Genomic DNA, 14,325 nt, shown 5'->3' with positions numbered 1-14,325 from the left:
AGGAATGTTGTCAGTCTTCGTTAGCAACAGCAATCCTTCCTTGAGGGAGCTAGCAAAAGCTTTTTTATAGCAGGAGGAGATTCAAGGTCAGAAAATAAAACAGGAAAATTAAGAATTATTTAGTATTTTTCTTAATGATATCTAGATTTAGATTATACATGTAATCTTTAAACATAACTTAGATTTCCTCAAAAACTTCTCAAGCACTCGAAACACTGCTTTTGAGAAGGTCTCTATAAAACACAAGTTCCATGTGAAAATAACTGGAGTGTGGAAAGATTAGAGCCAGCAGACAGTTCAAAATGAATATCATACAGGCACAGTAAATACTCTTACTTGTCAGTATTGCTTTAATTATATTTATGCTGACAAAATTATGACCCAGGCTTAATGTTTTTACTGTAACAAATGCATGTAGGGAAGATTTGAAAAGTTCCATGAAATGTGCTTACAGAAATCCTATGCAGAATATCTACTATCCAAAGGTGTTAAAAAACAAGTAGATATCAGAAAGTAAAAAAAGAAATAGAACTGCTTGTTGCAAATATAATGTCCCATTCAGATTTTTAACTAAAAGCAAGTTGATTAGATTCTGATCTCTGTTACATCCACACAAAAACAACTTCCCCAGAAGTGTGCATCCACTCCTACTGGCAACTCTGTAAATTAGATTAAAATCTGGGCAAATATGTGCATTAATTTAAACATTCATATTAGATCAAGTAAACCCTATGCAATAACAGCCCATGTATAGTAGTTACAATTAACTGTAGTTAATATTCTATTCATACATCTTTTCTTGGTGAATGCTAAACGATTATAGGTATAGGATGTGAGAAATAATTTTGTTCTTTTAGGTCAAGTCACGTGAGAGCTTGTCAATGGGATAAATCTGTAGAATCTTCTTTGCTAGACTATCTCTCCCCACTTAAAAAACACTTGTAAAATAACCACTTTTTAAAAATAATGTTTTCGTATTCTGACATTGCCACACATGAAATGGAAAACTCACCATCAGTTGAGTAAATAAGGAAAAAAATCAGGAATACTAGTTAAAGACTAGACAATCAAAAAGCTGTAATGAATTGCTACTATCCTCTCAAACCCAAACCAGCTGCATTACCCTCCCCCCATCACTATAAAGTTTCACAGTCTAGTAGCTGCTAGGAAAAACTTCTGAATGCCTCCACTTTTACTGCCACCAAGCCTTCATCAGGGGCTGCCATCCTTCCCCATTTAATTCATTTCTTAACTAGAAGAGATGAATGTTTGCTGTGTGGTTACCATTTTCCCAGACAAGAATCAGGCAGACTAGTGCTAGTTCTGATCCAGCAGAGCTCTTGAGCAATTCCAGCCTTCAACCAAACCAGGGGTCCAGCCAACAGACAGCCCCGGGGCAAAAATCTGAGTAATGGGATGCTTCACTGAGTCAGGACTCTGAGTCAGGCAGGCTGCAAGCTCCTGCAAACTGCAGTGAGATAACAGAGGCCACGAGTTAGCTAACTTTATAAAACAGCTAGACTGTCTGTGTGTGTGAAGAAAAATTTAATTATTATATATATTTCACACCCTCTCTAATACAGCCCCATCAGTAAACACTAAACTTTGTAAGTTTGGTTGTTTTTTTCATTTGGTTTGGTTTTTTTTACAAACAAAGGCACAAAGCTACACAATATCTGTGTACATTTCTTTATTAGGCAGAACACTCCCAGGAAATTAAATGAAATGCAACAGTTTATTTTGAAATAAAACTGCAACAATATATGATAATGACAATAATAATTACCTCTAAAGAAAAAATCAACTCATGGAACATTTTCAATTATGATAATTTATTCCCATCAGGTTGCTTGGTGTGATATTGTATCAGTGTAATAACACTGACAGTTGTGCAGAGAAGCATAGAGCTGCTCTCGCCTCAAATTTCAATGTTCATTTGATCTGCAAAAAAGGAAAGAAAAAGGTGCTGAGCTGCTGTAAGCACAACATTATTTGCAAGAAGAAAACATAATGGTTTGTGATACAGCTTCTGCTTAAAACTTAATATAGCCCCTCAAAATAGAGCTGGAAATAATTATTTTTGGCTCATACACTATGAGATATAACAGCCTCTTCATATCTACATGTGAGCAAGTCTGAATTCTGTTAATCTCAGTAAACATAATCTATGTTTACATACATATGAGCTGGGTATAGATTAGTGCTTCTTTCAAGAAACAGGAATTATTTATCTTTGAAGGTCCACGAGAGTTTCCTTCATATACATACATTATGATAATAATTATGTTTTCCTTAAAATGTATATACTTTAATGTATTACAGTAAATCTATATCTTAGAATACAGTACCATAAGGAATGTGAAATTGAAATTGTGCCAAACCAGTTTCACACTAATTTATTTGCTTAACCAGCACTAGAAAGAATTTAAACCACATGTAGAGTGGGCAAGAAAATGAGATTACTTACAGAAGATTATGCATACATATTTAAATGTCCTTTAGAATTAAGACAATAAAAAAAGTCAACTAGGCAAATATCTCTTACAAATTAAAATAATACCTGACATTTCTCATACTTTCATCTGCAGATGTATCTGCCTTAAACTGAATTGCACTGAGATTTCCATTTCTCAATACAATTAGCACATTTAATCATGTCTGAACTAACAAGCAAATTATCTACAGAATACGTTAAGCAAGTTTACAAATTTGATAAATAACACACCCTTTGGCCTATGTCCAGGACTAATTGCTTCAGACAAACTGAATCACCTTTGTAGGAAACAAATTAATTAGCTTCTTAGTAAAAAAAATGAAAAAAATCAGGGACTGAAAATTCAGAATACTTCCCCTCTCAAAAAAAGAACTGGTAAGCAAAAAACATCATAAAACCAAGATTCTTATTAATCTTACAGCTTTGAGTTCTACATGATTAAATATTAATCATCATCTGTTTCAGTCACTATTGAAAACAGATAGTCAAAATACCCCATTACATTACTCTGACACAGATGATTTTAACTCAAAGATATTTAAACTATTATGTGATAAATGTCAACACATTCACCATGCAGACTTCTAAAATGAGATGTCCCATATGGAAATTCACTTAATAGTGAAAATCTCCGTCCACTCTTGTGCAATAAAATTACCTTACAGTGGTACCTCACTATATCTACAGTTACCTGCTCACTTCACTACCCATTTCTCACAGTGCATGTTTTTTTTTCTTGATTTAACACATCCCTCTTAAAACACACTCATAATGGGAGCTGGGGCTGGGTCACACTTGGCTGTGACCATGCTACATCTGTTCGGACTAAAGGAGAATTTTAACTCAAGTGAATCTATCACTTAAGTCTCACAAGGGGAAAATGCAGGTAAATACAGATATTGACTTTGTCTGGAAGTGTAAAAAACAGTAATAAGAAGACTTCCTGCATTCAGACAGGCAGAATCGCTTTGAAAAAACATTTACATTCCCCTCACTGCAGAAAGATTAAGTACAAAGAATCAAAGAAAGTGTTGTGATCCTAATTACAAAATTATAACATAGCAGAGGGATATTAGAATGTTCTTCTAAATTACTTATGTATGTGAAAAAAAGTTTCTCTAGATCCAGAACAGATTACCAGTATAATAAAGATCAACTGGCAAACATAGCAACAGGTAATGATTTCTAGTTAGATTAGATTGTAGTACTATAATCACAAACTTCATACTGTCAAAACTTTTATGAAAAAAGTGAAAGATTTACCTGCCTAAAATCTGGCTTATTTGAACAGTTGGCCTTCCAGGAAGATAACTAGTCTTAGGTTAAAAATCGAAATATAGATTTAGATAACAATATCACTATGTAATTATATATAAGTAAAAATGCAATTTATAGAAATTGTTCAGTATTATTAATTTTGGTATCTTGTGCGTGTAAATTTGAACTCCCTAAAAGCAGTTTATTATCTTTAATACAGCCAGGACACGTTTGTTTTTATATGATTGAGTCTACTTTAGTAAAAACTCACATGAAACACATGTATTTTTATGTGAATTTTTTACCAGCTACTGCGAGAATATTTTCTCTCCACAGAACAGTGAACATGACTTTCTACTACCAAAAAGGTAATCCATATGTGTTTTCAACACTGTTTTTCAGTTGACAGAATTAATCAACATCAGTGATATATTTCATAAAACTCCTAGTCAATTATTTCAGGGTAAGAATTTTAATAAACATTCCGTTATTTTGTGTGTATTACTTTTGGCACAGTTTTCTGTTTTCTGAAAGAACATTCTTGTCCCCCCATAATAATCAGTGTGTATTGGTGCATACCTTTGGTGAGAACCTGCTTAGGTTTTTTCATTATAATCAAAAGCCTATTCTAAAGGGTTGTTAAGAGTCTCACCTCCTTTGGTTTGCAGTGGTATGCTGGGAATGTCAGCCTCTGTGGATGGCTCATTGTTCATGCTGATGCAATATAATGGTTCACCCAAGAAAGAAGGTTTCTTCAATCTTTTTGTGTTGAGTGCTCTTGACATAAAGTAACCTTCAGTAATACTCTTATCTTCCATCTTCTGTAAACCTTCTAGGTCATCAGGTTCCTCTGTTTGGGCCAGTGAGTCCTTTGATAAGTGACTATCAGCCAATGCTTTGCTGATATAGTAGCCAGGGATTTTGCTCTCTGCATTAACACACAAGCTTTTGTCTTCGAGTCCAGCCTTTTCCTGAGCCATTAACATCCCTACAATATGGTCTTCAACTAACATTTTGGAAAGACTAGATGTGGAGTGAAGAGTGGAGTCTTGACTTGTGTAACAAGGGGGACTTAATCCAAAAGAAAGGGATTCCTGAGACTGTGGCATGGTAACGTTGCTTATTGTTCTCTGAGGCTGCATACATTCTTCCAGAAGGGTCTTAAGCTGCTCCTCAGAGAGACTCGTTTGTTCCTCAGTCTGAAAATAAAAAAAATAAAAAAAATAAAAAAAAAGGCAAAGGCAAGAATTTCTTCTGTCAAAATATAATTAATGAAAAGCACTGCCATAAAACAGCTTGAAAGATACATTGGCAGAATCCTTAAACAAATATCAATGTTTTTCAATTCAAACAATTTAAATATCCATTTCCATAATCACAAAATTTATGCAGCATCCTCACTGGGTTCTAGATAGATTCTGTGATGAAAGTTAGGAAAGAAGTCTGACATCCACAAAGCACTGAGAGGCCTATGATTTTGCATAGTCTTCCTTGAGATCTGACTGATTTTTAATTATTGGTTTTTTATGTACTTTTTGATATTTCTTGGTTTGCTGTGAATACATACACACACACACAGACACATTGAAAGCAAAATAGCACATTGCTAAAAGGCTGTTGGGGCAATGCAGCTGGGGTTAGAAATGGTTTTGGACAGCACCAGCCCACAAACAATGTCACATACTGACTGAAATATTCCCAGCAGGAATATTCTGAAATATTCTCATGGTAGAAATGCCACAGTCTCTCTCAACCATGTGACACAAAGCACATCAGTTACCTAGCATGGCAAGCATGACCCATGGCATGTGACAGAAGAAAGCTCCTGCCCTGTTCTGTAGGACACTTTTAGTGCTCCCTTCAAGCTTGCAGATGTATCTTTTCAGTTAATTCCTTTTTCAGAGACTGGCACACTCCCATCACTTCTATCACACAGGTCTCCTTTATTGGACATTCCTTAAAATTTGATATTAAAGATAATGACTGATATTAGCTGATTATGGTGAAGATTAGCAAAGGAAATTTAGATTAAAGAGATTAGCAATAGGGAGCTACTTCCAGCTTTTACAATCTTAATGCTCCTGAAAACAGAGTAGCACAATATTCCCTGACAATTTAAAGATTATAATGATAAGACTGTGTATAATACATTTGCCCATTAAATAGGAGCTATAGACAAGACCATAATATATATTAAAAATATTGGAAATGTTATGCAACATTTATTTGAAAAAATTGCTTTCTACAATCAAAATCTCAGTTTTACCCAACCTCCAAGACACAAAGGTTCAGCTGAAACACTAATGAACCCTTAGGTTACAGTGATTTATGTAAAACAAAATTTTTACTCATTCTGTGATGACTTCTACAGAGAATTTATTTTACATTGTACTAGAGGATGGAGATGCTGTCAATTCATTATTAGATGTTTAGCTGATCTATTTTCCCTGAAGGTCTCTGATCCAACTACAGGAGTCAGATTACCCTGTTTGCTGTATAAGACATGACTTGGTTACAGCCAAGGTACCACAGGGCCTATGGATTGCACCTGAAAACTGATTATTCATGTTCATCAACAGAGGCAGTTTCCCGTCAGGAAGGAAAGAATATTTCTTTGAAAAATTTGTGACTATTAAAAATTACAAATGACACTAGAAGGTGAACAAGAATGGCATTTTAAGTTACCTTCAGTCATCATTCTGTCCTTGCATACTCAAACATTAATAATGGCTAATAATCACTGCTACAGACTGAATACTGTACAGCTCAGGCACTAACTGATGTGCATAAACTCAGCTCTGTAGTGTTATTCAACCCAGCAGTCTTTTCCTGCAGATATCTATTTCCTTCCCAAAGATATTCTAAGTTTTTTTCCTACACATAAAACAGAACTGCATTAAAGAAATCAAGATGTTAAGGGTTTTTAAACATGAAAAACAAAAAGAAGGAAAAAGAGCACTGACAGACTATCACTATGGGTAGAGATCATCATTTAGATGAACACATAATCAAGTAATTATATTGAGATTCAAGTAATCTTGGTAACAGTCTATATATTGTTGATAATATTAACTGAAAATAAACCACAAGCTTAAGTGCTTACATAGAAAACATGCAAAATACTACATCTTCACACTCAAAATTTGCCTTCTAAATTTTAAAGTCTTCTAAAGTCTTCTATATTTTAATCCTAGTGCAGAACACACTCACTGATGAAAAATAACTCAGGGATAAAAAATTAGTAGCAAAACATTATGATGAAACAAAACTGAAACATGAAATTTTTCCAATTGTCACTTTTAATCTAAACCACTAGCACATCCTGAAGTCCTTTAATTTCTTGAAGAAGCATTTTAATTTGCAGGATAGCATTTATTTCCAAGCAGTGATTATCAGAATGGACGCACTGTAAGGAACAAGATGCATCCACACAGGAAGAGCAGAACATAAGAGATCACTACTGGCAGCACAGCTGCAGAGAGGGTACAGCCACAGAGCAGATTATGCTGTGTAAACATAACTATATTTGTAACACAGAAGATCCTCACATCTGGAAACCCACATGGATTCCCACATGGAAATGTGTGTGTGGTTCTACACTAACATATTTCAAAACTCTCAGCCAAGATCATTTAGAGCTAATTTTATGTTAATGACAGGGCAGTTCACTCAGTGCAGAAAGGAATTATGTATATGAAGCAAATGAATGATCAGTACAAAATCAACACTGTGAGGAAGATCATCTTGTCCTGCCTTTCTTTGGTTGTTTTATATCCCCTATCCCCACCTCATTTATCTGCTGTCCATTTTTCCTCATCCAATTTTTTTTTTTTTTTTTTTCAGGAAGATCATATGGCTTGTATTCATAGATTTCCTTGATGATTACCAGAGGGGGAAGATTTAGAGCTTAAGGCATATGGGGTGAGAAATGAATATAAGAGCTATAGAGTTAAAAAGTTTGGGAACTAGTGGACTTGTTTTTCTCCAGAGTGGCAGGCCTGCAGCCAAAGCAGACAGTGTAAAACATTTCTTTGCTACTTCCTTTTTCTTCCTCTCTCTTTCTCTTTTTCTCCCTTCGGATTTTTTGTAAGATATGCATGTAAAGATAAGGAAAGTATTTAATAAAACTCTTCAAAAACTACATTTTAAATACTAAAGGCACACTGTTATTTTCTTTTGCCAAACTCAAGAGATGACTATAGGCTTAAGGAAAAATACACAGTGGAAAAGAAGATAAATAGCCATCAGTCATCCACTCAACAACCAGGAATTTACATTGAAATGAAAGCAGAAAGGCTGCTGTTAAAATCAGGGAACAGACTTTTGGGAAACAATGTGGGGAAAGATATCTCAATGTAAAAGGCAGTACATTTGCAACCAAATGAGCATTGGAACTCATGGAATTGCATAATAGAACAACTGTATTAGGAGTCTGCAGAGTATATATTTGCACACATCAGAAGCAATCCAGCCACAACCAACTGTAATAGTTCAGAGCCATGACCTGGAATTAGTAACACAGTCCTAGGGAGACACTAGATTCTACATCTCCCAAGCTTTCACTCCCCTCATTGTAAATAATTTACAACTCCTATACAGAATAAATACTTCAAGACATTTCTTTAAAAATACAAGGACATAAAATGAGTGTCATTCAAAATGCAGAAACAACCCGCTAGACAAGGGAAAATGAGGTATCAGGTCTGGTTCCCATTAAAAACTAGAAAACCTTTTAATTGTTCTGGCTAATTTTTAATAGGACACTGAGTCCTATTCATTTCCTAGGCTTTTTTTACCGTTAATGATCCAAAAAACTAATTCCTAGCCAGGAGTTTAGGAGCCTGCTAATGACCTTTACTGTTTATGTGTGGTTAGCTTTTCACACACTTGTGGCCCTCCTCTGACTGAAGATTTCTTGTTCCTTGCTGAATTCCTCCTTGACAGGAGTCTATAGAGAAAACCTTACTGCATGTAGTAGGAATGCAAACTTGTAGTTCACTGTGGACAGCCCTGCTGTGACTACAAGTTTTCAAGTTCAAATCTTTAGGTTTTCTTTCTATATCCATACAGTAACAAAACCAGACTAACACTGAAAGCTTTTATCAGATTTTACCATGGGGAGAAAGCTAACATGTCAGGATTACTTCTAATTATAGTAAATAATCAAAAAATGACAGACAGTAAATGAATAAGCACTACAAAGTCGGGATATTTAAGGACTCATGTAGCTGGCACATCTATAAACATGGAAATTTTGTTCCTTAGTCTGCTAAATGCTGCAATCAATAGCTCTCATGACACTTTGTTGTAAATAATTTACTTTGATGCTTAATTTGCTGACATTTTTACTGGTGTGTGAGAGTACAACAGCCAATTCTAAGGTAATTGCTTTCTTCCTGATAAAACTGCTCCATTTTAAGATAATACTGATCTATCAAGACAAAGTTCAGATGTTTGATTGATCAGCCCAGGATTATTTGTGACTTTTAGTTATTCAATAACTTATTGACAGTTTTTCAAACAGTTCTATTCTGCTTTGTAAAGGCAATCCTTGCCTTCTATCTCCACATCACTCGACTCAATGTGCACCATCAACTCCAAGGTCTCACCTTGCTGCATCACACCCAAGCATCATGAACTTATCTATGAACTGGTCAGTGCATGTGTAAAATATTATTAATATGCTGCATACAAACCACACACATCATGTCATTGTGGAAGAGCTTCTTACAATCTCCAGAAATGCTGAAAGCCCAAAGTTCTTTTGCACCATGAAAGTCAGTTTGGTGTCTGTAACTTGTAAACTGATTTAAATTAATGTAATATGTCCATTGTGAATTAACCCCAGCAGGTAGCTAAGCACCACACAGATGCTTGCTTACTCCTCATCCCCTCACCCCAGTGGGAGAGGAAAAGAGGAAAGGAAGAGCAAAAAGAGGAAAGGGTAGATGAAAAGGGAAAGGGAAAGGGAAAGGAAGAGTAAAAGCAATAAAACCTGTGGATTGAGATAAAAATTGCTTAGTAAGTAAAGAGAGAGAAAGAAAAAACAAACAATGTAAAGGCAATCACTCAGTATCTCCCAAGGGCAGACCAACACCCAGCCAGTTCCGAGCAAAAAATGGTTAACTTTGTAGAACCCTCTCTTTTCCCTTTTTATTACTGTCCATAAGGTTATATGCATTGGCATAGAATATCTCTTTGGTTAGTTTGTGTCATCTGTCTCAATCCCAGCCTGCTGCACATCCTCAATCCACTCACTGGGAGGGCAGACAGAGAACCAGAGAAGGCCCTGATGCTGTGTAAATGCTGTTCAGCAACAGCTAAAACAAAGGTGAGTTATTGGCACTTTTTGGTCACAAGTCCAAAACACAGCACCCTACAGGCTGCTAAAAAAACACTAAAATCCCAGCCAAACCCAGCACAGAGACCCACACATCTGTTTTCACAAAGAAATTAAGTGTTCAGCATGTCATTTTACTGCTCCTAGTGGTTGCTTGTTTGTTTTACAAACACTACATTAAGAGAAAAAGCTTAATGAATGTAAGAGAAAGAAGTTAATCTTTCCTCTGTACAGCTGCTCCAGAAGGCTTAGTTCAGAATGCAATGACAGAAAATATTAAAAGGAGTAGATCAGAAACACAGTCATAACTCAATGAGCATGTTTTTGGAGAGGCCATGGATTTGACACTTAAAAATTGAGCTGAAAGCTGAGTAATGGATTCAGAAATTGAGAGCTCTTTACAATCATGATTTACCATCTGGTGGTTCTGTGCTTATGTCCAGCGGGCTTGGGGACTTGTATAGTGTTTCAGCAATGACATATATCTTCAAGAATAAACAGGATTCCTAAGCCATAGGAGAAAACCTCCTGCTTCTGCTTTTCCCTTCTTCTGCTGCCTTTCCTTCTGTTAGTTAGATTTTCCCTTCTCTTATATTTTCCGCTGTTTCTGTTTGTGTAAGGGCAAAATGAAAAGGTCTGCTAGTCAATTTTTGGTAGCTGCTGCTGCTGCGAGCCAAACTACAGAAAGAACAGAAGTATCTTGGCAAAATACAGAAGCACCAGACAAAAAGAGGAGATTATTGGGCATCTGGTAACATCACTTTCTGAAAAGAAAATTCAACTTGTACCATTATGAGCATCAGAACCCCAACATCAAAGTGATTATCAGCCTTGTGGAATAATATAAAATCTCCACTACAGAAAACTAGTTAAAAATTTTAGAAGAGAAAATGCACTTCATTAAGAACTTGAAGAAAAAAAAAAACCTATAATTTTTTCCCTTCTTTCTCTGACAAAGAGAAATTTTAACAGAAATCAAAAGAAGACACGAGTTTGTACAATATTGATCTTATTTAGAGTAGCAAAGTAGGTGAAAACAGTGGAGACAAGACATGATAATTGCAGCAGTTTTTTAAAGGTAGGCTATAGGTTATACAGGTAAAAACAAATCAGTTTTGCTTCCAAGAACTTCTCATAAACATGCCTATTTTAGTCATTACAAAGAAGTGCAAGACTTGTTTTAAATTTACCTTTCTCAAAAATATCAAGTCAATAGCATGTGGCTTGAATGTCCCAGTAAAGGAATAGTGTGTTTCATCAGCTATGCCACACTCTGTAAACTTTAGAAAGAAAAGCAACTGGTAGCTAGAGGCAACAGAAGTTGGAGGGGGAAAAAAAAGGAAGCTTAAAGATTTTTGCAATTATTTACTTTTCATGTGACACTATAGACACTAAGCTACATTGCTCACAGCTGAGGAGTTTACATGTATAAAATTATACAAAGATATAATTAAGAAGTTTGCAAGTGGGATGGCTGTGAGAATTATTTCTTGCAACTTTATGGAAATAATTCCATAATTTTTAAAGACCTAGAAAGTAGTATTTCTGAATTGCTACAAGTTGTACTTTGTATTCTAACTTTCCATTTTAACTTTATTTCGTGGTAGTTTTTGATTTACATGTTGCACAACATTTTCTAGATGCTTACATATTACCAAGCTCTCACCCATGGGCACTACAATCTAAATTTGTTTGCCCTAACCAAGTTTGAAGGAGGTAACTTTAGGAAACAGAACCTGAAAATGTCACACAGGGCTAAAGTTTCTAACATTTCTATCAGAAACGTATTGTAATTAAAATAAAGTATTTTTCAACTAACTGAAAATTACTCTGCATCATCATTTTCCTCAGTAGAGTATATTTGACTTTGAAACTCTATTTTCATTATCTGAACCAATAGGGTATTTTTCACCTTTAGAGCCTAAGCAATATTGGATTCAATCTAAACAGTTAAAATATCAAATATAACTCATTAAAATATGTATTTCCATTAGCATGATGGCTTTTTTAATAATTTTGGAGTTAATACAACATAAGACTTATGCATCATGTTATAATGTACCATTCTCCCTAAGGTCCAAACACTGGTTGTATAGCATATTTGACTTTTATATATACTGTATAATAAAAATTTTCTTTAGTGAAGTTTCAACATTGTCCTGTTACTCAATTTTAGTCCAGCTTCCATCATTAGCAGCAGGGCACAAATTACAAGTAAGCAGAAATTACCAAAGGAAGCAATTTTATTCAGCATCTTTAACTGAACAAAAGAACTAAAATTCTAAATAAATATATAGTAAATTTTGTAATTAAATGTGCATAGAGTATATTTTCCTGGCTAGGGCAAAGAGATAGTGACTTGATGTAAAGACTCTGTTTAACTGGATAGCCTGCTAGTCACTAAATAATAAGAGTTGAGTGTTCCTTAATAATGTAATTTCAAAGTTTAAGAATTTTAAAAGCTGCATAAATCATTATGTAAATCCCCTTCATTTAAACACTAAACTATGAGAAAATTCTCCAACTTAAATCACTTTGAATTTGAAAATCCATCTACTCCAAGGCTGTCAACAGATGTTTTGCAAGAATTCAACTCTTCTCACTCCAGATTAGTTCAAGATTCAGCTCTTCTACTGTGTTAGTAGATAGGAAAAATCTAAGTATTTTTCCATACACAAACCACTCAAAAAATTTTCATTTCTAAAATCTTTCTCAACAAATGGATAGCTCACTGTTTATAGAGCACTTGATTTCATACAGTTTCAAGAGTTCTTAAATTAGAAGCAAGCTGGTTTTAACCAAACACACTGACGGTGTGTGAAAACATAGGACACAAATGCCTGAACTGGTATTTACAATCCATTACTCAGAACAAGACTCTCATCTTCTAGCCTCTACTGAAGAAGCAGAACTTCTGCAATCTAGACTACTTAGCATTCAAAACCAGTTTTCTAAACATCCCTTTTTGTGTTTTTAACTGTTTGTTATTAAGCATTTAACAGATTTCATTCCATAGAAATCTCTTCCTTGAATATTAAGTTGTGGCTTTAATTTTCAGCAAAGCCAGTAGAGTAGACAAAAATGCCTTGATGTGGTTGCAGCTGTTTTCTGTTACAAACTTTTTTTTTTTCTTCATATTGGCTTAATATTGTTTTCCAAAAAATAGTGCAGCATAATGGGATCACCCTCACATACAGCCCTACAGCATTTTTAAAAATGCAATGAACTACCCAGAGATTTTAAGAATGCTTACAGGTCTGTAATCTACACGAGGAACAGAAAATGTACAAGAACAGAAGTGTTCAAGGCCAGGATGGATGTGGCTCTGAGCACCCTGTCTAGTGGAAGGTGTCCCTAGATACGGCAGAGCAGTTGGAACTAGATGAGGTTCAAATCCCTTCCAACCCAAACCATTCTGTCTTTCTATAATTCTATAAAAACAGAGAAATCACAAACACATGATCTAGGTGACCTATGCAATTAAGAGAACTTTAGTCTTACTAAATATGGAAAGGACTGGCCCACGGTGCAGCCATGAAGAATCAGCTAAAGCAACTACAGACAAAAACTTCAGACTCGATTTTCTTATACTCTTTAGAGATATCTTTAAAGTGACTCTAAAAAAAAATGGTTGGCCTTGTGGATCAATAGCAACAGGCACCTCTAAATATTGACTTTTTCTAAATAACATATTAATGCATATGACAAGCCTGAGCTGCAGTACATATTTTGAAGGCGTAAACATTCTCTTCTGATAGCAGAAGCATTCTATGAAGGAAGTATGTAGAACAGGAAGATACAGAAACCCACAGACTTCTCCAGTGAAGTAATACAGGTAGAGTACAATCTCAGTTTTCCAAGTTAAGATAAATCAAAGTCTCTTTTATGAATGGAGTTTTCTTACAGAGTTTTTGACATTCCCCCCTCAGCCAAGTGCTGTCAGCTGCAGTTCCCTAAGGTTCTCCCAGGCAGCAGAGAGGCACCAGCACTGGGAATTGTAATTCAACCCAGCCAAAATCTAAAGACAGAACAAAGAGAAGTTGTCAATCTTCATAGCTGTGAATTACAAATATGGACTCCTATCTCACAGTCTCAGGACAAAGAAGTGTCTTTAAAAAAGAAAATATCAAGCTCTCATTCACTGCTTCTGAAATGTTTCTGTACTTTTCAATTCATGGCATGGATAATTATACCCATAAAGGAAGATCCAATCTAAAATCTAAGAAACTGTCAT

General features: G+C 35.2%; 1 protein-coding gene across 1 annotated transcript in view; it reads right to left on the bottom strand.

The window, feature by feature from the left end:
• Positions 1–4,374: 4,374 nt before the first annotated feature.
• FSIP1 (fibrous sheath interacting protein 1) overlaps positions 4,375–14,325 on the bottom strand; it is a gene marked incomplete at its 3' end in the record, with an annotated part of 64,353 nt that continues 54,402 nt past the window's right edge. Inside the window, exon 12 of the mRNA XM_079309669.1 lies at positions 4,375–4,950. Within this exon, the coding sequence (XP_079165795.1) occupies positions 4,375–4,950 (576 nt within the window). The remainder of the gene's footprint in view (positions 4,951–14,325) is intronic.

Source organism: Erithacus rubecula (assembly GCF_903797595.1).
Source record: "Erithacus rubecula genome assembly, chromosome: 6".
NCBI lineage: Eukaryota > Metazoa > Chordata > Aves > Passeriformes > Muscicapidae > Erithacus > Erithacus rubecula.
Note: the sequence above shows the minus strand (reverse complement) of the source record. Positions and strands in the feature narration are given on the sequence as shown.